The sequence below is a fragment of the Parus major genome, chromosome 1 (genome assembly GCF_001522545.3).
Source record: "Parus major isolate Abel chromosome 1, Parus_major1.1, whole genome shotgun sequence".
In the NCBI taxonomy this organism is placed as follows: Eukaryota; Metazoa; Chordata; class Aves; order Passeriformes; family Paridae; genus Parus; species Parus major.
The window spans coordinates 65,177,654-65,202,161 of record NC_031768.1 but is presented as its reverse complement, the minus strand read 5'-3'; the positions used below and the strand labels follow the sequence as shown (position 1 = coordinate 65,202,161).

Below are 24,508 nucleotides of genomic sequence, written 5' to 3'. Positions count from 1 at the left end.
ACTAACTGAAGATCACCATTTACTTAATGTATGTGAAATGCCTAAGTTCATTGACAATAAGAACAAAGATATCTCTAAACACAACACTGAAAGTCATGGTGTGATTAAGGAGCTATGCCTATGGCATTTTGGTTTATGGATGGAACTTAAGAAAGGGTGAAGTTTCCTGGCACCAGATTGTCATTTCCAAAGTTGAAGGTTCCTTCACTTTCAAAGTGGTTTCATGGATGCAAATCAGATTCCCAAGACTGTGGTCCACCTCAGTGACAAAGTGACACATGATATGGCCCTGCCAGTCAATGGGGCCAGCACGAGCAACAAGACCCACAAAGGTGCTTCATTCCACTACCTGGCTATTAGGACACTTACTTAAACAGATGACAATTAATGTTTAATTAATGTTTAATTTAATTTTTGCTTGTAAGGAATGGTGGATACAGACACTGCAAACTATCCTAGGAAGCAAAGAGCTGAATGGAAGTGCTTTTTCTCCCTGATGCCTGTCCTTACCAAACTGTAGACACATGAACCTTCCTGCTTCCTACCTCTTCAGTTTCACGTCTCTTGCATTCCTGCATGCAAAGTATCAGGACACCTGTTTTGGAGGTGGCAAAAGTGGACCAGTGCCAGAAAGAATCAGATTATTTTCATCTAAATAGTCAGAAAGTCATTGGATCTGGTATCTCATATAGCTCTATCCATGTGTAGGGCTTTAAGCTATAATTACAGATTTGTCCATGACAAGAATATCAGGTATTTTGGAACCCTGTCAAAAATGTTGGCTGTTCTGTGCTACCTTGCTGTGCACCTACAGTAATTATTATGAAACTACTGTAATGTTTACTTTGCAATTCCTGCAGGTTTTCCTCTCATCTTGTCCTTTATCAAACATCATCCATCCATGGAAAAGAGAGTATTATATCCCAGGGCAGTGGGGAAGGTGTGGGTGTTGCGGAGGTGGCTGTAGGCTCTTTTTACACCACGCCTCTGACTCCCCTACAAAAGGCTGTATCCAAATCTAGACCAATTCACCAACCACCACACACTTCTCAAAGAATGCAATTATTCCAAATTCTAATATGTGTAACTGGTATGAATTTGGTTTGGGTTGGCAGGAACATGTAAGTAGGTGTAGATTGCTTTTAAGAGGTAGAAAAAGGAGACGAAACTTTTAAAAAATTGATTAAAAAAATAGAGAAGGAGTTACAAAAGCTGTATTTTTGTTCCATTTAAACACAAGCTGTTATGTAAGTGTCTGCTGCAGTAGGTCTGGTTTTAAAGAAAGTTAGAGGCACACACTGGCTCTCTTGCAGCACATAAAGTTATTTAGCATGCCTCAAGGAATTGAAAATATTACAGACTGATTTTTTTCTAGTTAGCGTCTCAAATCTGCCTGTAATAAGAGTATTAAAAGTTAGCAGGCAGAAATTTTTAAAGAACAAAATCATAAAATGATGTATGAAGAAATTAAACCACCTGGTATTGTAATGGCTTTTTAAAATAACAACAATTCTTGGGAGGCCCTCCAAAAAAAAAAAACCAAAACAAAAACAAAAAAACCACTACCCCCAAAAAAACTCAAAAAACTTTATAGTGTCAAATATTAGCAGGTTTGAATGTTTTTATCAAATTTTCACACACATAAGAAAAAAATATAGAGCAGCATTATCAGCGAAATATCAAAGCAACCAGAGCCTAAGGAGTCTACAAATGGATACAGGAAAAAAGGCAAAACTGGAGATTCAAACTTACTACAGTATGGATCTTCTCAACAGTTACTTTTTACAGACAAATCCCCATACACAAACAATTAAAGACGGCACTCTTACTAAAGCAAAGCACTTTTTCATGCTGATGTTAAACCAATATTCACACCTGGACTCTCATGCCTCAGCCATGAGATGTGCTGCAAGGTGGGCAACAAAACCCACCTGCCATCTACAGGCACACACAATTTTCAGACCACCCACAGTTTTGCTTCTTCAACCTCCATGACAGTACCAAGCAGATTAATCACAACATTGCTTTATCTATCAACAGAGAACTCAGAAATTAAGTCTCCCAAGTTAAAAAATGTCAAGGACTCCAGAGCTGTCTCTAATTTAAAAATCCCTAGGCAGCTTTTGCCTCTAATATTAATGGGTTCTCCTTGAACGCTATCTGGTTCTGGCAATTACATTTTACTATAATTATTTAGATAAAACTAAAGTAAACAGGCTGAGTCATCCTGGCAATAGGCTAACAGTGGGATATCTGGAAAATGTGGCTTCACTAAGAACATCTGCTAACGCCACAACACTTACTGAGGTGTGTAAAGTCCCAGTGATGGGTTTTTTCTTCTGAGAAAGTTTAAATAATTGCAGATTGAAATTGCATGTTGGGTGGGAAATAGCCCATGAAACCATCTTTCATTCTGTGTACCACAGCATGTACTTCAGAGATTGGTCAGAGGAGTGTTTTGAAATTTACACATGGGTTTATTTATAGGCTGCTGTCCTCTCTGAAAACCCAAAGAGACTATTTTTATTCAATATGGAAAGTCAGAGCAACAAAAAATGACAGACAGGCTTTACTAATACCAGGGGTTTTGCTTCACAGGAAGGTGCAGAGTACTAAATGCTGTTACTGTCTTAATAGCCTATACAAACTGGGGTTTTCCTGCACAGTGACAGGTCTTGTACGTGATACACTTTGCAACTGACTCAACTTCTGCATTCTTCTCTGGGACAGTTATTTGCATTTCTCCAAAGATTCTGATTAGAAAGGTGGCTTTTCTCCCATGATGTGCTTCATTTTTTGCTGAATATTGAGGCCAAAAACTTGATATAGTAGATCTGTCATTACTACACTGTATCATGACCTCAGTTTGTGATGGTTTGTTGTGTTTTTGTGGGTTTTTTTTTAATCTTCACATCTGGCTAAAATCTTTATTCAGTATAATTTTTGCAAATGTGACTACATGACTATTTCCATTGCAAATGTGACTACATGACTATTTCCATTGCTAGGCTTTGGTATAGACATCTTTACTAAGCAATTCTTTTTAGGCTTTCCATTTTCTGCCAGTTGAACTTTGGACCCTTAGAATATATTTTGGACAGATGCAAATCTAAGACAGCTTTTGGCTTGCTTTTTGTTGAAATTCCAAACCTCCTCCAGTGATCAAGTCCCCAAATTCTTAAGTCTAATGAACTTCACTGACTAATTGTTTTGAATTTTCAAATTTCTCCCTCTTAATGTAATAAAACCTTTAATTATTGTACTGGTTTAGTTTTCTAGTCAACAGAAATTAAATCAATATATGATTACAACACCTAATGCTATTTTTTTTATTAAGACAGCTTTTTTTATAATACCACTATTATTAACAGCACTAAATCTAAATAGATAAATGTTCCCAGTTAGCACTAGTAGCCCTTTGTCTGTAATATACATCTAAGAAATCTAATGCACCTCATAATATGCTGGAACTTCTCCTGCTGCTAAGAAATCTCACAGCTGTCTGCATGTAGTCTGAGCTATGATCCCTGAAGACTCCTACCAGAATCTCAGGAGAGAGGCCCTCCCCAAAGTGATTTTTAAAAAGTATCCTATTTTATTTATGCAAGTTTGCCCTTATTATTAAATGCTTAAATGTTAATTTAAAAACACAATTTTTAAAGTCAATTTCAAGCATTTAATTGCTTGAGTCAAAGTTAGGCTCCCTGTTGTATATTTCCCATGGTTTCCCAATTCATATTTTTAAGCAGAAAAGAATACTGCCTATTTTACAGCCCTCCAGTATACAGCAAACGCTGTGCGAAAATAAATCTATTCCATTTTCTGAAGTCACTTATTCTGCAGACATCAGTATGTGCTTGCAAAACAGAAAGAGCATGCACAGTTTAAGACAGAAATAGTTTATATAAGGCTTCATCAAACTTGTTCTCTTCCAGGAGTTTTTTTCTTCCTGAACATGGTGTCCTCATCAGAAACTGCCTTACTCTAAGTTGTCTGCTTTTTCTTTCTAGACAATCTTAACAGTTTCAAAGTAGCTGAGAAAAAATCTCTTTTCTGTCCCAGAATAAGAGAAAAGACTAAGCAACTTAAATATCTTTGTCTTTTAACTACTCTCCACTCCATTAGGAATAATTAGCAATTTTCTGCACACTTTCCTTGGACCAGATCCTTCATTTGAAAGAACGAAATCTCATGTTAGGCCCCTTCTTGCTTTAATAAATGTTAAGTCCCTAGAAGATTTTCTTTCAAAAGGAGAGAAAAAAAACAAACCAGGAATACAATTCCTCAAGAACAAAATTTTAAAAAGCTCTGACTGAAGAATAAAAGAAGCCAAATCAGAGCTCCATGACCTACCACCTACGGGTGTTCAATTCCATGGCAACATGAGACTTCCTAAAGATTACTCAGCCTTATATTACTTTATGCATATTATTAGCATCCAGTTCTCCTGCAGGGAGCTGTGCTCTGAAAAAAAGTTTATTCAAAGGTGAGTGCTCACAGAAGCAACCTGAGCTGTCAGGTAAGACTTCTGAGGCTTTCAATGGGAAATTTCTGTAGGTTGCATTTTGAAATAACAGCACTGAACCACTCTTGCAGCACACATTGAGAGCCACCAGTTTTGCAGCGCAGACCAACACAGCCATTATTATTAACAAGTCTTCTGCTGGCCTTTATACCTGATATATTTGTGTCTGTATACAACCATCTCAATGGATATGTATGACTATACAAATATGAGCATCTGTCACTGGGCTACTCCACTTTCTGACTTTATCACTTTGAAATATTTTGCAGGATGTGTTTGATTCTCTCTCAGCTGCTGTGATGAAGCTTATGTTTGATAAGACTTTAAAAGAAGGCTTTTAATGAGAATTAAGGATGAATACATTTTCCTCATATGCCTTCAGAATGCTTTTGCTTTCTACAAGCTAAATAACTCTGGATTTTTAATAATTATGCTTTTTCAAAATATTTTGCCATTGTAAAAGTATCTGGACAGTTCTGTCACTAAAAAAATGCACATACTTACTCAAGACATGACAAAACTCCAGGTATAGGGCCTCTATCTATCATGAAAAGCAGAAAATTGCAGTGGTCAATTTAGCAAGTCAGTCCAATTTTACTGATGGTGAGTCTAATCTCCAGACAAAATCTCTGGCGTAACCATGCCACCCAAAAAACAGCCCGGTGTTCAGGGCACATCCTAATACGCAGTTGGCACAGTTTTCTCAGGCTCCCAGACTGAATAATGAAGCACTGATGCCACAAGAATTATTTATTTCAAAGCTATGTCATACAAACTTGTAATGGGACTACGTTGCTCACCCAAAGGATCTCCTGCAACAGGACACCGTTTCAGAAATTGACCAGATTCTAATAGTTTCCAGAATTATAAAGTATCTGAAAACTGTGAAAAGTACAAATGTACTCACCAAGGTTACCAACACTGTACACTCCATTTTTACCTGACTAATTAACAAGACAAGAAAAGCACAAAGACAAACATATGGAAAAGGTAATTTATAAACGTCTCTGATGTGAAACTTTTCTATGCTCTTCACCCTTCAAACAAGCTTGGTGGAAGGGGTTAATATATACTGTCACTGTCTTCTACTTCCATCATCACTAGAACTGGAAAAGTAAAACAAAGAATCTCTCCTAAAAAGAACTGAAAGTAAGCTGTTATTTTGGAAGCTACCTTCTGAGGATCAGATTGAACATGCAAGCTCAAAACTGCACCTGTGATCTCAGATGGAATATTATACAAACTGGAATAGTATCGAAGGCTGCAAAATCCATGGCAAAAGAATAGATCTGAGATAGTCAGAGTAAAAGCTCGAGTTCTGGGATTTACCCTGTTGTGTGTATCAAATTTCTGTGTTTATTCCCTAGACCTGAAAATTTGTTTAGAAAAGTGGTCATAAACTTTGGAATCGCACTTTTTGCATCTGGATATACAACTGAGATGTTCACAGTTTGGGAAAATAGCTCAAAATATTCTGTAAGAAAAATGTTCTCGTGGACAACTTGATTAATCTAACTATTCAAGAAGGTACAATAAAAAAATCAAAATGAAAGAGCAAAAATATCAAGCTATAGATAATCAATAAATATTCAGTCTACTCTTATTTACTATTTAATAACACTAACAATTATGATTAAATTCCCTTGCACATTAGATAATGGTATTGATATTTAATAACAATTTCTCTTTTCTATAAAATAAGCGGAAGTATTCCAATATAAATACAATCTATTACTATGTAAATATTATTGAGGAAATCCTTGATATTTTCAGGCATAAAGTTTTTAGCACTTTTATATCCAAAATCAGCTTTACTGCTGAAAAAGGTTGAAGGAATATGCACACCCAAACCTCATTATGCAAATGAAATGGGTATTTCTACCAGTTCTAGTTTATTGGATAGCATTTCATTCATGCTATTTTTAACAGACATCAGGGGAAGCAAATACTGCAGAAAACATATTGAAGAACATTTGGTTCAATGAGCAGAATGAATTAGCATTAAAAACTGCAGTTTTACTGTTTGGCCAGTTTCAATGGCTGTTTTGCAAGCTGCGACCACAATTTTTCCTGGCTATACATACAGGCAACTTCTGCACTGCAACATGGATGAAAAGTGGTAACTATAATATAAATATAAATATACATGGATGCATGGTGTGGAGATGGGGAAAGGGACATGCATTTCAGTGTAAATCTGGACTGAAAAGCACATATGTCATCTTCTTGAAAGCTCTAACATATCTTATTCATAGTCAATAAATCTGCCAGCTAGGGGGAGAAGCAAAGATTTTATGATTTAAGTGGCCAAGCTTTCTCTGCTAGAGATGCTTAGGCAGAAAGGTGAGAAGCAATGTCTTTAATGAGTACACCTGTGAGGCACCACAGAACATTGAAAGCAAATTTGCAGACAACAGATAAAGAAGTGGGATTTGTAATCAAGCACATACCTATAACAAAGGCATAAATTAAAAGAGAAATGCTGCATAGAATAAAACTGAACTTCTGTGAATGCATTTTTCATGTGAGCAGCTCATTTGACTCAGGCGTTACTACAGATTTTATTTAATGAACGCCACATGATATTATATTAACAGCCACCTGACAATCACACCAACAGCCTGTTCCGAATACTTAACTGAAGATCAGCATCCTCCTTTTAAGATTTTAACACAACAGAAACAAGTGAGTCACTCACACGCTGCCACACGGCCAAGTAATTCCAGGCAGCCAGAGCCGAGCTGGGTGCACAGGCCTGGGGAGGCAGGCACAGCTGGACACAGGGGGTCTCAGTGAGGGGTTAGAGTTTTGGGGAAAGCTGCAGAATGTCCCACTACTGGATAAAAGAGAGACCCTCTTGTTAATGCACTTATTGTGGGGAAGGGAATGAGGACAAGCACTGACGTGCCAAAAGGGAGGGAGCTGAGGGTACTGTGCAACTGCCTACAGCACTAAGAGAGGGTGGAGATGAAAATGGAGGTCCTGGAGTGGGAAGATAAAGGGGGCATTGGATGCAAAGCCATTGGAAAAAAACATCTTTCCTTCTTTCCTTTCTGAACCATTAGTCCAAGTGGTACATTCAGTCAGACCCTGGCCTCTCCTGCCCTAGTTTGTTTCTTCCTTGTACACAGAGTATCTGTTTCCAAGGCCCAGCAGCTGTTGACATTCGAAAATATCACACTGCAGTGGAACACTTTATATTTATGCCTCTGTTGAAAGCAAAGTTGTATCTTGAAGTCCCCAGAACCCACCATTACTTTCCAATTGCCAAAGCATGAGTTTTTGATGAGGGCAGAGTAAGTCAGCCAGCATGCTCTCCACTCCTAAGTCCAGCCAAAAGCTGCTTAACACATCAGTCTCTGTCCTATAAATCAGGGTAGATGAGGACTATAACTGATTTCCCCTTCCTGCCTCTTTTGAGAAGGGCAGATTAATGAAGGTTACAGAAACATGACAGCTATTACCAGGGATAAACATGATACCCCTGACCTTAACCACAGTTACTGGATCAGATGCGTGTGCATGCCTCTGTGCACACACACACACGTGTGTGCAGACACCACAGGACTCAGATTTTCCTGGCAAGCTGTCTGCTGCTGGCAAGATGAAGCAGTAACACTGTTGGCACAGAGATGCTGAGCTGAGCACTAACACAAGCCAGCAAAGTTAAAGTGAAATTAGGTTTCAAAGTTCCAATCTTAATTTTCCCCTAGAACAGAATCATTCTCCTCATTGTTTCCATAACAGTAATATGTGCTTTTGACAAGCAATCTGCAGTTGTTTTCACATCCAGACATTCTATATTGGTTACACTCTGCTTGGAGGCAGACACTGGCTTTGGCCAGCTGAGATTGCAGCTTTTGTACATGATGCGCCTCAGTATGTGATGAAGTCTTCCATATTCCCCTTGGGAAACTCTCAAGGTTCCAAAGCACTCAGAAAACATTAACAGAACATAAAAAATAATATCATTTTTAAAAAATGAAGTCCGATGATACTGCCAGCCTCTCTTATTTTACAGTGCTGAGAAATAAATATCTGTATAAGCAAAGGAGATGTTCTGAATTAGGGCCAATCTCATGAGTTATTCGCATTGCAAAATCCTACGTAGGTGCCTAAATAATAGTTGATTGCAAATATTTTTGTGAGAATGGCCCTTAAACCTTAATCTTTGCCAACACAGAGCTAAGGGCTATTGAAAGGCATCCTCTGACCTCTTCTTTGAAAACTGAACAACCATCACTTAAAGAAAACCTGGGATTTCTGGGAGAGTTTCCAAAACTGCAAGCTAACAATGCCTGAAGCAGTCATTGTCATACTCTACAATGAGGAATTTTTCTTCTTACAGGCTGCTGTAATGTGTGCTTCATTAATGTAATTCTTTCATGCTTACATACCCCATAAAAACTTTCTATGAAAATAGCAGCACCGCTGATGCTTGACAAACAAGGAGTATTTACTTCTTAATTTTATGGTCACTCACATGCATCCTTATGTCCCATCTACAGCCACCGTGTGTGGCTATCGTATCTATTGATCATGTCAGATATGGAGATGATTCCTAGGAATTATGATGGGGATGGTGCCTGTTGTTTGCCTATTGCTATAAACAGTGTGTTTAGCATGAAAACCATCTGTACATCCAGGCAGGGAAGAAACTGCAATGTATAGTGAGGACTGCTTGTTTTATTTCTCTTTGATGGATCCCTAATTAAGTGACTTTTCTTAGCTGATTGCCAAGGGGATATGCAATGCCTCTTCCCAAAAGATATAAAGCAGAGAAGGGAGAGGATATAAAGAAAGAACACAAACCCTCATTCAAGGGCAGGTTTGAGCCTGAAGTCAAAGCAAAGCTGACCTAATTGTTCAGCCTAAAGAAAAGAAAATTGATGAGCCCACAGATTCTTTCAAACCAAAAGGAATCATCTGTTTCCCATGGTCAAAGTAGATAAGAAATGTAGTAATGGATTTCATTTATGGCAAGGCAATCTGGGGAAGATAGCTGAAAAGCAGTAAAAAGAGCTTACCACTGGCACAGAATGTCTTGGGAGGATACAGATTCTTCCTCATTACAGGCTTTAAAGGGGTTTGTTAGACAAGTATACCAGAAGTCAAATGTAGAATGTTAATCCCACACTTCGATGGGGAGATTGATTCACTGACTTCTAGACTGGTTTTTCTAAATTTCTGATTCTATGGCTTTTAGAAAGTGCTATCCAAGGCAAGATCAAGCCATGAGAGCAGGAGAAACAAAGACAACTAGAAATAATGCAAACTGATGAGATTTTAGACTTTTCTGATAGGGTGGAATTAATCTCATCCTAAAAGCTTTTTAAGCAACTTTAAAAACATGAAGTGTAGACAGGAGCAGCTACATCAGGCATATAGATGTCTTTAGATAAGCAAACCAGAATTTCTGGAGCATAATTCATAGGAGCTGTTCGAAACATCCACTTCCAACTGAGCCAACCAAACATCTACCAGCTGCTTCGTCAATAAATCTGAGTTTTACTTACTGGGAAAGATAAACCAGGAACGGCTGAGTCCCAGGGAGCTGCCTACATGCAGTACCTAGTGTTAGCTACAGTGAATCCCAGGACAGGTGACTGGCTTCCCAACCCCCAACTTTGCCTCTTGCTCACCTCTAGTATCAGGAGTTCTGAACCCAGACCACAAATCAATGGCATTCTTCCTCCTCCCTGAGAAGTAATTCCCAAGAGCCCAGAACCCTGATTATTTATGTATTTCTTCTCTCTATTCTTTCCCACCTTCAAATTTTGCTTTTCTTTATTTCTCCTGCTGCAACACCTTAACTGCTATCCTCATCATCTGGCTGAACCTGGAGAATACTGGAGGGATATAGTAACAAACCAGCGGAGTGTTGCTTCAAGATACTTTTCAGGGAAGCAGAGACAGGCTTTACAAGCCCTGCACACTTGGGCAGCACTTCCTAATAATTGTAATGTTCTTTAATTATGAGGAATGCACAGACACACACTGTGATCACACAAACGTCATTTGCCAAGCAAAACAAGTAAAAAGCTCCTTTTTAAAAACTTATTTTCTCTCCAACTCTTGCTCATTCTCAGAGAAGGCTGACTAGATGCATATCAGTTGGTACATCAGCTATTATTGGCAAGCAACCTAAACAAGTTCTCTGATACCAAATCTCCTGAAAAAGAGAGAGCCAAGTGGACATGCACTTCTCAAAGGAATTAGACATAGTCTGAAATCTGATTTTTTCCCCTTTCTTCACTCGTGCAGTAAAAAACAGTCAATGTTTACTGAATCTTTACCTGATAAAAAAGCAAACACTGCAACAAATAGCTAAAGTTGAGTTTTCAGCATAGATTTTAAGGATTTCTCTTTTAAGATCAGTAAAAAAATGGTTTTAAGTACCAAAGCTTCAGAGAAAGATATTGCTTACTCAAAGAGATGTTGATATGTCAGACAAAGACTAAGCAGACAGGTTATGACTGTACTTTGGCACTAACTGAAAAAACAGCTACATACTTCCAAAAGGGACTTAGATAAATCTTCTGTCAGCATTTCTTGCATCTGTGCTGGAGAAACTGCGACAAGGTTCACTGTGAGGAGACACTGGGCTGCCACCAATGTCATCTTTCAGATGAGAGAAACAAATTAATCCAAACTACACAGTCAGCTATCCAGGCCTCTTCTCCTTAAAGGCAAGGACCTCCATTCTGAGCACAAAGCCATCTGGGAAACTCCTTTGCTGGTCAAATGTCCCCCTCACCCAATTCCCATCCTAAACATGGCTAAACCTACTTTTTCACCATTAATACATTTTGCCTTAGAGTCAACTACAGCAATTTCGTTACTGCAAAGAGCAGATAAGATGCTCTATTTTTATTTCCACATTATAAGGAAACGCTCTAGAGGAATGCAGAAGGTGTTCTTGCTTCTGTCTGTGCCTGACACAAAAGGTCATTCCTGTGCCTAGAAGACTCCTCTTTTTTCAGAGTCATCCTTCAACTCACAGAGCCAAGTCTGCACAAGTTGCTGCCTTCTTCTGCTCTTACACAAGCTAATGGAGCACTTGTCTGGATCTGGGTAAACCAAGAAGCCCTCCAGCTTCACAGGTTAGTCAGAAAAACACAATTACACCATCTTGAACAGCGAGAGTGTAATTGCATCAAAAACCATGATGAAGTGGTGAAGCTACACAGGTACACACATAATGACTGTGAAGTGCTTGCTGCTCTAACAAAGTCTTCTCTGCCTGACTCTTCAGTCAAGTGTTCTGTCAGACCTTTGATAGTTTGAAAAAGCAAGAGATACTTTGACTCCAATGGACTACAAAGATACCATGAGAAAGAGTACAGGAGCAGTAAAACTTCTGCTGTGTCTTGTTCTACACAGTAATAAATTCAATGTTGTTAGCAGCTTTGTTTGTTTGTTTAAATGCACAAACTCTATAGTTAGCTTTTTTCTTCTTTTTCCTTGCAACTGTGATTCCCAAGTCAGGAATATTCTTTGGAAGAATAAAAGTATCAAAAAACAAAACATGTATTTTCCTTAGAGGATTACACACATTGATTTCATTATTGTACTAATCAGTCTCTGAAAAACAGAGAGCTCCCTGAATTTTCTCAGATGACTTTGTCTGCATTTGCTGATTACATTTATCTTCTATATAGAATTATACCTATCTTTCTTTATCACATTACCTGTGAATCATTAACTAAATCTCAATGGTAGGTACTGGGAGCCTGAGAAGTTGTGATAAAGAAACAGAATTAATTTAAAGCCACAACATGAAGGACTTTACAAAGAAAGGAATTCCACCAAACATGACTTTTCATATGACATGTGAAATTCAGGCTGAAATCAAGTTTTAAGCTGCAATACGCAGAGAGCTCTATTGTTGCTTTCAATTCTCTTATTTTAAATTAAAATATTTCTTCTATTTCTGAAATCAATCCAGGTGATACTGCCTTGATTTAGTTGGCATGATATGGAAATCTGCCCTTTACTCTCATTCTAAACATTTAAAAAATGCATCTTACCGCTTTCATCCAGCAAGAAATCATCCTGGTAACGGAACTTTTCTGGTCCACATGCAATAAAAATGTCATCATCGCCAAAAAAATCCTGAAGGCACATCACCTGCAAGCAAAAAGGAAAGGAAGGCATTGTATGAAATACCTCATCATCAGAATTGTAATAATAAATCCCTCTTTGTCTCCATCTGCATGAAAAGTCTTCACTTTTAATGGAATCAACAGGGCTTCATCTCCAGATAAATTTCAAAGCTGTGCTCTGACCATCTGTTGTAAGTCAGAAACACTTCTATGGACACTGCAGGGAAAGATAAGTCAAAAGACCATAACTGTCAGATTTATTACATAATGCATTAAAGGTATGAGGTAAACACCTTCTGCTTGTGCACGAGGTACCATTCAGTAGTTAGCAGGTAATTAATTTGCTTTTCAGTCACACCTCCATCATTTGGCTGCAATGAAACAAGGTTACATCTTTTTATGCAGAATGAAATGCAGTTATTTCAGTAAAATGTCTCTGACAAGGAATCAAACTCACACAGGTGAACTAAAAGTCCTCACTTTAGTTCACTCCTTCACAAAGTCTTCCTCCATGCCAGAGTCAATGTGAAGTTCTCTTTAAAGGCACCAAGCTGAACAGTCAAGTCAGATGAGCTGGGAATAATAACTCTAGTACTGAGTAAAAGGATAATCTCTTTCTACTCCCATATCTGAACAGTTAGGATTACATTGGTGTGCTTTTATGTCCCTACAGGAGATTTCAGAGACTTTATTGCAGCTTTCAAGTGTCTAAAGGGGGCTTGGAAGAAAGTTGGGGACAGACATTTTAGTAGAGCTTGTTGCAGATGGATAAGGGGTAATGGTTTTAAAACAAAAGAGGGCAGATATAAGGAAGAAGTTTTTTACAATAAGGATAGTGAAACACTGATACAGGTTGCCCAGAGAGGTGGTAGATGCTCCATCGTCGGAAACATTTGAAGTCAAGTCAGATGCAACTCTGAGCAACCTGATTTATTTGGAGATGTCCTTGCTCATGGCAGGGATGTTGGAACTAGGTGAGCTTTAAGTCCCTTCCAACCTAAATAATTCTATTCTATGATTTCCTTACAACAGCTTTTAGTTATTTTACAAGGCACTGCTTAACAATTCAATTTTTCCAATCATATTGAATCATATTAAACAAAGAATCTGTGACTTTTACCAAAAATTGACTTTGGACTTACTGATACAGCTTTGAAAAACCTTATAAACAAATTAGATGTCTATCTATCTATCTATCTATCTATCTATCTATCTATCTATCTATCTATTTTTAAAAAACAAAGATACCTAATAAAGTCTGTTCTCACTTCATATTTACAAGAAGATGCTAAAGGAGTAGGCTTGCTTGAATATTTTTATATCAAGTTTTGTAATTAAATAGTGCACTGATATTCAAACAGGCTAATTTCACAAATAGAGCTTCAAGTCTACAGTCAGCAAAGCAACACATAAACAGCCTCTAGAAATTAACAAAACAGTTGAGAATAGTCCAGCTCATCTAAACAAGCCTCCTCAGAAAAAGCATTTAAAGTCTACAAAAACACAAGTGAAAGAATTACCTAATGAGATTTTGCCAGATTTTGGCATTAAAAGTACCCTCGTCAATCTGAAGAAACTGATGTCTAGGGGTTATAAAATTCATATCATCATTCCCAGAAACATGCCTGAAGGCTTTGACATCCACAACAGCTATGAGCCTCTATAGCAGAAATATCTTCAGGAAGAAAAACAGCAGTACATGTTGTGACTTGCTTGTAGACTACCATTTATAATTAAAACAACTTTAAAAGTAGAACATTAGCAAATTAAAAAAACAAACAAACCAGGAAACTGAGAGAACAACAACTAGAAAAAAATTAATACCAAAAAAAAAAGGACAAAGGTTCTTCCTAAATTATCCTTTCCTTAAGCAATGCATGTACTTTTAAATTGAGATCCACCACAACCCGATTTCTATGACCATTGTCATCTTAACACTACACACTACCTGAACATCAACATCAAAAATGTAAATATTTGATAGAGCTTTTTATCCATATTCCTACTCAGTTTATGTTCTATTAGTGTATCAGCCTCAGCAACCTTTAAATAAACTCATTTACTTCCCATCTTTCTTTTTTGTCCACAAGACATATCCTGCCTATCTTCCCACCCCATACTCCCACCAAACTTCAAACATCTCTTCCCTTCAGTCAAGTTCCTCTGAAATTGCCACCTCTCCCACTGCATGTACAAAACTACTAATTTGCGGAATAACATTAAAAATCCTGTGATTTCCTTTTTGCTTCCCAAGTTTGACACACTTCTGGGGACTGGTAACTTCTACATTTGTCTTTATACCAAGCAGTGTATTAGAATCAAACCAGTAATAAGCAACTCTAGGTACGAAGTTGAGCTATTTCGACAACAAACATGAATACAAATTAAATTCATGTTTGAGACCAAAAAAATTATGGATTTAATAAAACTCAAAAATGCTTGTCTCTGCCCAGTTAAGAGGGTTTCTTTCAAGCCAAAACAAGACATTAAAATTCAGATAGCAACACCTACCCAGGCCCAACTACGCCAATTTTTAAAGCATCTCACATTCAATCAGTGCAATTTAAATGCAAATAAGAAAGAGAATAGGATTAACACAAAAAAAAATAATTTGTGCTTAGATATCTTTGGATTTTATTAAACTTTACACTTATAATTTAAAGTGTTCTTATGCTCGCTCCTTTTCTCCTTGCCCTCAGTTTCATACTCTGTATATAAAATTACTACTTTTCTTGCCACCTGAAACTTTAATAATTTTGGAATTATATTTCCAGCTCTTAGAAAGGTTATAGCGAGATCACATTTTCCTTTAAAATCCTTCTTCTTCCAGAGTAACTTCTCTTAAGGTTTCCAGTACCTTTTTATATTACTCTTGGAAGCCCTGAGATGTCCTTCACTGTCTGCATTTCCCATCCTTTCTGTCTCAGCATCCCTGGCTCTCTCTGCAAGTTCACACTCCTCAGCAGTTAAATTAAAAGGCATCTGACAAATACACAGCACCCCCTTCCAGGCTTTTCTGGAGAGAAATCTGCAAACACTTTCTATTCACACCCAGTCATCAGCTAAGCAACAGGACCTGCTTTTTTATTATCCATTTGCACTTTTGGAGAACATGGCTCCTAAAAAGTTACAGTTTAGGAGATCAAGAATTTTTATCACCAAAGCTGGACCATACAAGTGCTTTAGAGGTCAGTGTGCTTTGTTGCAATGTGATCAGCTTTAAAATTAGTCAGTGTTTAAATCAGCAATTTACAAAAGCCTGCCTAGGAATTTTCTGTTGTTTCATGGCACAGAATCCATCTTCTTTTTCACTAACAAGGTTTTATTTCTCACAGGGGGGAAAACGAAGCCAGTGGAGGAGCAGTCAAATGAATACCTTAAATAAAAAGAAAACAAAAAGTATTGTCTGCCACACACATGGTACTAAATACTCTGTGACTCTTTTTAAGAAAAATCTTTCTGGTAAAGATGTTATGGTGTCACTTTTTTACTTTGTTAGGCAATGAATAAAAAACATCAGCATTAGCAGAGGCAGGGAGTTCTTGCATTGGTGGTGAGAAAGACAACAAGCAGCATAAAAGAAAATCACTCACTAGTACAGGCTTTGGTTAGGCAAGGCACATCAATAAAACTGGCTGACCTGGCCATAACCACAAAAAACAGAGGAGGCAGAAGAATTTGTCATGCCTAAAGTCCCCTGAGCAAGTTGTACACAGTGCAGCCTGGATTCCACACAAATCATCATTACTCTAGTAAACAACTCAAGACACCCACATGCCCCTCCAGTGGGAAACAGAGGTGTCTATCTAGAAAGATCCCCAAATTACCCAAATGACCCTCTAGCCAAGCACCACAGCAGCTGTCCAGAACAGACCAGGGCTGACCTGGATGGGTCAGGCACCCACTGCTGCCAGAGAAGCACAAAGCAGATCAGAGAAGCTGTCCCTGAAGGAGAATAGGGAGCAAGAACAGCAAACTTGTCTTCCAGCCCAACCTCAATACTGGCTGTGCACCATATACACTGTATACTAGTTGAAAAATTATCTTCACTTTTCCTTCTCTGTTTAAACAGGCAAGGATTTGGAAGCAATGAGAAATCTAACTAGTAAGGAGACTTTTCCTTTGATTGGCCTGAAACATTTAAGTTCACCTCTTTGGAGCTGGTGCCCTTGTTATGGAGATCCTCCCTCTCACATATAAGACATCATAAAAAGATATCAGAAACTGTGCTTCACATTGTGGAGTGCAGATGGCCCAAGTACTGCAGCTTGTAGAGCCAATACCTGGTTATATTCTCTCACCACAAATAAGAAAGGGCAGTCAGAAATGGTTTGGAGGACATGCAGAGGGAGGGAGGGAAAGGAGAACACAGAGGAAAAAGAGGGAAAGGCAAGAGTAAGAGAGGGAGAGGAAGAAAAGGGAGGGAATCGAGGAGAGAGAGAAGGAGTGATTGGATCAATCACTAAAGGCATGAAATGAAAGTTAGAGATGCAGTCCTCTTTTATAACTGCTGTATTCTAGCTGTATTCAGGGACCTTATAAACTCACATTTTAAAACACATCCACAAAAAGAACTCAGAATTAAATTCTTTGTCAGTCACATCTATTTGAATATTATTTCCTATTATTTTAAAGTTGACATCAAGTTAATACTGAAACACTGATATTTTTAAATAAAAAAACATAAATTCAGAAAACAAAATTTTCCACTGCATTCAGGAAAAGTTCATAGCACCAGCACATTACACCACCACCATTACTATCTCACTTCTTTATTACAATTTTCATAGTGCTGAGTTCTTGGACAGAAAAGGAGAGGGTGTTCTGCGTGTTTGTCTTCTTTTAGTAACAACTTAATTCGACTTAAAACTGAAAGCTGTTTTGGATGAGCAATGAGAGAACCTCAAGCTGCCATATCCTCAGGCATCCATCAGCTGTTGGAGAGCTGGAAAGAAAAGTGAGGACAAAGAAATGAAGTGGTTAAACCGAAAAAGATGCAGAAGGCTCTAAGGAAAACTCAAGTGATCAGTGGGTATAGGGGTTTTATGAACATCAAAAGAGAAGTTAAGCACAGCAAAAGGAAAATATGAGGCACTAAGGAAGAAGGAGACATGAACTGCCAGCCAGGAGCACACACAGAGGATGGCAGAGAGCTAATTGAGGCTGGTGGGGAAGGAACTGTCCAAAGGAGGGGGCAGACAGAGTCAGTGGCAATTGCCTTCCAGACTTCACCCCATGATCAGCCAGATGGGAAGTTTAAAATCTGTTTTAAAGTAGCCTTGTTGAACCTTAAACAATCCCATGTTGAGTTTGATTACCATTTCCCTGATGGCAAAAAAGACACTAAAAAATGTTTCATCCTTGGAAAAACCTCAGTGTTTAAATGACTCATGATTTTAGGACTCTGACTCATTAATTTTTGTGTCAAGTTTTATGAGTTTTATTACAGAGCTTGTTTTCATTTTCCTGCCACTTTTGGCTCACTCAGACTCAATGTTTAATTCTTAGGCAGGTCTCTTCAGTTATTCATGTCAAAGGAGCTGACTATACCTCTCTACTACTATTTTTCTTTTTTTATTTTGCCTCTGGTTGATTTTTCAATTTAAAAAAAAAAATTAAAATCCCCCTCTTAAGATTCAATTTGATCTTTACTGGTATTTTCCCTTCATTTTTCTCCTCAGCCAAACTACATTTTCCACTAACCCCTACATTTGCAGTACTTATTTTTATCCCTTTCCCCACTCTTCATCCTTTTCCCCCTTCCTTATCTATTGTTTCATGGAGGAATATCACGGATACTGAATTTATCTCACTGCCATCTACCCTGGCAGTCAGTAACAAGTCTCATGACAGCTATGAATATTCCTGAGAGCTTATAAATAATAGAATCACAAAATTGTTTGAGTTCCAAAGGACCTTGAAGTTCCTCTAGTCCAGCCTCTGAGCTGGGACATCTTCCACTGGACCAGGTTGCTTAGAGCCCTGACACTTTAACATCTCCAGGGGTGGGGCATCCACAACTTCTCTGGGCAACCTATGCCGGTGCCTCAACACCCTCACAGTAAAGAAATCTATCCTAATTTCTAATCTAAACCTCTTTATCTAGTATCTAATCTAAATCTCTTTTAGTTTAAAAAATATTTTAAACCATTTAAAGCCCTTTGTCCTATTGCAACAGGCTCTGCTACAAAGTTTGTCTCCAGACTTCTTGCAGGCCCCCTTTATGCTCTCAAAGGCTGCTAAAAGGCTTCCCCAGGGCTTTCCCTTCTCCATGCTCAACAGCCCCCACTCTCTCAGCCTTTCTTCATACGATAAGTGCTCCAGCCCTCTGATCATTTTTGTGGCACTCCCCTGCAGTCTCAGGAGAGAGGAGTAGAGGGGGAAAATAATTTCCTAATCCTAGCAGAAATGCTGTAGTATCAGAAGAGACCTGTATTACTCCACTAATCTCCCAGACTCCCATATTAGCTTTCCCAATGCTTTGTTCAGGTTTGTACCACACTGCTTATTGTGTAGAGCTTCCCTTAGAAGACACACCTGTAAAACAATCAACTGTTACTCACACAGAAGGATTTCATGGCTTCAGGAAAATCAGAAATTAACCATTCCATACTGCTTTTTAGGTAATTTCTGTGAAATGAGAAATCCAAACATATTGATAAAGCCTTTGGGGAAGGAAAAATACTTGTTCTTTCTAAATGCATTTGATAGCAAGTCTTTTTTTTTTTCTTCCCATTCCTCAAGGAACCTCAGGCCCTCCCTTCTTTCTGAAGAAAAGGAATTATACCTCAGCTGGAATTCACAGACCATCACATTTGAATATTTCCTTCAAGGTTAAGGCAAGTCTGTTTCCCTTCCTTTTGGCTCAGGCTCTGAGGCTTTTATTCACACCCTTTCACATTTATCTGTCATTACACACATGCCATTTCTTGAGATCCGGTCACCTACAAAAAATATAATTTATCATTAGTGTATTTGTACTTCCTCTCTCAGCTTCTGATCCAAGTTCTCTCCTCAGGTGGTGGCTTAGCTGAAGCCATTGGGAAGTATCTGCTCCACATTTCCAAAGTTAAACAGCACCAAATTCATTCTTTGCTGTTGGAGTGAAATCTCCATGGTGACAACCGCATTGTCAAGCTGTGAGCGCTTTTCAGTGAAGAAGAACATTTTATCATGAGATTCTCATTACAAGAGTGCCCTCTGTAAATGGAGAGGAGATGGTACCATGGAGGTTTCTGTAAATGAAGAGATGTTACCGCAGGGGTTCGAGCTGCCTGGAACTGTTCTTTGCCAATTGGACTCTGTGGCCGCATTGCAGATTAAAGCCTCTGTTCGTGTGTGTGTCCCCCCAAATCAGACGAACAGAACACACCAACACAGTTAAAAACATGTGAATTCTCATCCTGAAAAGCAGCAGAAATAGCTTGTTCTCCTGCTGCCTGGCAGGAGCAGAGGGAAAGCAAGCCAGCATCCCCGTGCCCTGTGGAGTCCTGCTTCACCTGCCTCACGCACATTCTCCCCTCAGCTGCGTGCTGGTTGCTGCTGGCTCAGGACTCACTGCTCTTCATTTTGCTTTCTCTGCCACCAATACAGAGGTTTCTCTCCCTTTTTGACTGCTGAAGATGTGCTTTCAGTCTGCTTCTACAATGTGTGTATTCATCAACATCCATTCTGTGATGTATGCAGCTCTGCCTGTATGATCTTTATCAGACTTGGCAAAAAAAGACTGATGGAAAAATCACCTACTTTCTTCAGTTAAAATATGTACTCAGTAAAACATGTCTTTCTTGGTCATTAAATTATTTCATAAGGACAAGAAAATCTTTCCACACTATGCTTTATACGCTTATCCTAATATACTGTTTTACTTTTCTGGGTTGCACTAAATGATGGCACACCTGAAAAAACAGTCAAATTAAATTAGGTTTTTCAAATGTCCCATCACATTCCTGTAGTAGAAAGTTTGCAGCTCTAATGCACAGTAACTAGTATACTTTGGCTCAAAACATTATGTGAAACCTAAATAATTTCTCTGTTAGACTCAAACTATTTTAGTAAACAATCTTCTTTGTTAAGAGAAATTGAGGAAAGCAACAGACACCTCATGGGCTTATGGCAAGCATAAGAAGCACCAAGAAGCACTAGTATTCAGATTCATGAAAGGCTTCTCTACAGGAACCACCAGCATGGCCACTTGAGACTCCTCCAGTTAAAAACTGCTTCATGGCAGACAGGACAAGAGCCAGGAGAACATGGTTCTTGCACTGGAGGAGACTAAATCCTGCTAGTCACCATAAAATCCCACAGCAACTGCACAACAGATCAGCATGCTTGTGATGGACAATTCAAACACCAAATTTTCAGAACAAGGTTTGTACAGGAACAGAGAAGAAAAAAAAAATCTCACACATTTAAAATAAATTCATGTTAAACAGAAGATGTTTTTTCAGGACAATCAAACACTGATAGGACAGCTGATTTAACAGCAGCAGATGTAAATAATAGGCCAATGGAAAAATAGTTGTCTTGATAGCAGAGTTCAACTAGATCTGGATTATTTTTTTTCTTCTGCCACATTCATGTATTTTCCTTTACCAGCTGCAATACAACAGTACCGTTTAGTGGTCAGACACGCCAAGTGCAGATTCCAGCAGCCCACCTGGCTTTTTGTCCAAACAGGTGGCAACTATTTGCAAACACTCTATTCACATAACCCTAAGAAACAGGAAATCAATATTACTCTAATTTCTGATCACTGAGCAAAATAAAACCTCCTTGGCTTCAGGTGCTTTAAGAGCTCGTTAGAGGCATTAAAATAGTTTTGGAGACTGAATTCAGCATGTGTATGTACAAAGGAAACAACTTACCCAGCTTGAAAAGCTGGAGTTTGCTGAAAAAGCTACCATGCCCTTGTGAGGTTTGTTTTGATTTTTTGTATGACTGAATTCTAATCTTAAACACTCAGAAACAGAAAAACTAAGCATAGAATATGTTGCCCATGATTTAAGGAGCAAGGAATCCTAGTATGGCTAATATCCTCTTTGTCAAGATGGTGTTTACCTTTACTTCTTCATCATTCAAATAATTGTTCTCCTGCAACTGGACTAGCACAAAAGCTGCTGGTTTCAGAGCAGTCTAACTATCTTAAGCACTGGCCAGTGTGCTCTTCAAAAAACCAGTGACACTTGCAAGATCATTGGCTGAAGGAGGACTTTGTGTGAATTTCTTTCTTATAAAAGAAAACCCCACAATTTGAAAATCACGTAGTAGAAAACCCAAACTGCTCTTCAATCACCAGCCATGTTACAAGTGAAAATATTTTTACCTCAGCTGAAATAACACTACTTTCTAGAATACCACTGCAGATATATTAAAAAATTAAAACCCGCAGCTTTGTTCTGTTTGCTGTGAACAGCAGAGCACTGGACTACTTTCTCATGTCTGTGTTCAAAGGTTTTCAAATATGCAAGAACAACCAATTATGAATTTTCATTGTTCACATTTCATGGCATATTTTCACTGATGATCCTTCTAATTGCTTAGAACAACTAAACGAGGAGGCAGAGACCAGCTAGGTGAAATAAATTCATTCAAAAGAAAAATGCAGTCGAGTGCCAATTTCTGAAAATTATAATTACAGGTTTGGAGATAAGAAGAAAATATCTTTCTAAAGTACAGACAAAAATATTTTTCATGGCAAGCTTCTAGTGCTAGGTGAAATGAATAATTTTGTTTAGTCATGTTGACAGTAAATGCATTATATTGGCCCATTACCTGAGACAGGAATTAGGGGATCTGCTACTTCTGAAGTAGTTTTATTGCATTTTATCCATAAACCTCAAAAATAAGGTGCACACAATCAGTGTTTCTCAAAAACTGCTTTTTCAAAATACCTGCACATCAGTAAAGCCTTCTGATTGCAACTTCTCCCTGAAATCAGTACCATTTTCCAACAAAAACCACTCTCACCATTTTACCTGAAAGTGTACAACACTGTTATTCCCATTTTCAAGTAAAAGATCTATCAAACTCATGTTATAAGGCAAGTATGAATTCTTGAATTAACTTTTAGAACAGAAACATTTGATTAATTTTTAACCTCCATCCACTATGTATTTTTCTAGGGGTCTGCTTATTTTTGTGAAGTTCTACTCAGCAGGAGATTGTAAACTGGGTCCTGCTCTGCTTGGCAGCCAGATGCTGCTCTCTACCTTCCCAGCTGGGAATTGTGGGAGCAAGCTACAATCATTTTTTGAGACACTGGGAGATCACACAGCCTTCCCCTTGGAGACTACAGAAAACACAGCCTCTCCTGGGAATTGGTCCAAATAAAATTTACTGACTGTCTGGATCCAAGTCCAGATGGAAAGCTTTGATTAGTAATTTTGCTTTAGGCACTGCAATCCCTCTATAACAGAAATTATATATTATATATATATATATATATATACATATCACTGAATGATGAATGAAAAGCTCAAGTTATAGTCCACACGCCATTACGAAAGCATCCAATTTAGAGACTACCATGACAGTAGGTGGCACTCCAGAAGCAGTTCCTTGAAAGACCTCTTTAAACAAGATTTCTTTTTGTCTTTCAATTCAGAGCAACCTGCCTCAGTGCAGCTTTGTCAAATGTGGGAACATCTCTGGCCTTCTTGCTCTTGTGAGAGAGTGTGCCTTACCAGAAGCATGTTGAAGCATGAAATTTGTAAGAGTCAATATCCGAACCAAGCCCATCACACTTTATGCCTACAGCAGAACCAGATTTCAACCACCAATTACAAGTAGCAGATGGACTGTACAAAAAATATATAGCTACCTAAAATGCATTTAGAGATGGGAGTGTTATTTCCCCTTCCTTGAGAGCATTTTAATTCCAAAATCCCAGCATGATATCTTAATATCACCTTACTATCCATGAAACAATGTTCTCATGTTAGCTTACTGGCTAATGGTGGACTCTGGTGATAATGCCATAAACCCCATTTCTTTCAGGCACAATCATTAATAAAATGCATGCAGGACTCCATTATAAACTGTCTGGAACGTAACTGAGATGTGTAATGGCTTTTGGCTGCACACACATGCTAACTTAAGGCTCAGCATGCAACACTGAAAAAAAAGCGACATGGTTGAATTCTGAAAAAAAAAGGAGGAAAAGGGAAAACAGATGTCAAGGTTTCAACAAGTCACTGCACACTGCAGCTGGAACGAGTACAAAAACAACACAAGTATGCTGATAATGTAGCATTTCATGTAATGATAAGGGCAATAAAATAGCACAAAATGCAAAAGTTAAAACAGTTAAACACCTTCCTCAAATTCCAGAGGGTCGGTTGGGCTGAACAATAATAGTAATCCTTTCAATAACCAGATTAAATGATTCAACCATTAAAGCCCTTTATGCTCAAGAAAAGTGAAAATTGAGAGATTCCCTTTCTTCTAAGTGCAGAATATGGACAATAAATCTAAAATCCAATCCAAACAGATATTCACACACACACACACTATCTCATTACCATCACTCTTGAAACTATTTGGCAATAGTTTCCATTATTACAACAGATGTTAACAAGATGGATAGAGAGCATGTTAAATAAACATCAATATTAATATATAAGTGTCTATGCAGCAAAGCCACTGTTCAAATTATTTATTTCCCCAAGAGCATTTCTTGGGAAATTAATCAGGGAGTTTTTCTTGCTAGTAACTATTAAAAATTCAAGCTATTTCCATTGACAAAGACTGTATCATTCAGAAAAAAAAAAAAACTCTAAGCAATGTAAACAATGGTCTACATGTGCAATCTGGACTCTGGTGGAGTGGTTCCTGCAATTGCCATTCTCCCTGGGCTCCCTGGCTTCTTAGGACAGAG

The 24,508-nt window shown here is 38.2% G+C and overlaps 1 protein-coding gene across 3 annotated transcripts in view; it reads right to left on the bottom strand.

Moving 5' to 3' along the window:
- DCLK1 (doublecortin like kinase 1) overlaps nt 1–24,508 on the bottom strand; it is a 237,088-nt gene that overhangs the window by 107,967 nt on the left and 104,613 nt on the right. For all 3 annotated transcript variants that reach the window (XM_015632177.2, XM_015632203.1, XM_015632186.2), the window contains exon 4: nt 12,556–12,655. In XM_015632177.2, the coding sequence (XP_015487663.1) occupies nt 12,556–12,655 (100 nt within the window). The remainder of the gene's footprint in view (nt 1–12,555; nt 12,656–24,508) is intronic.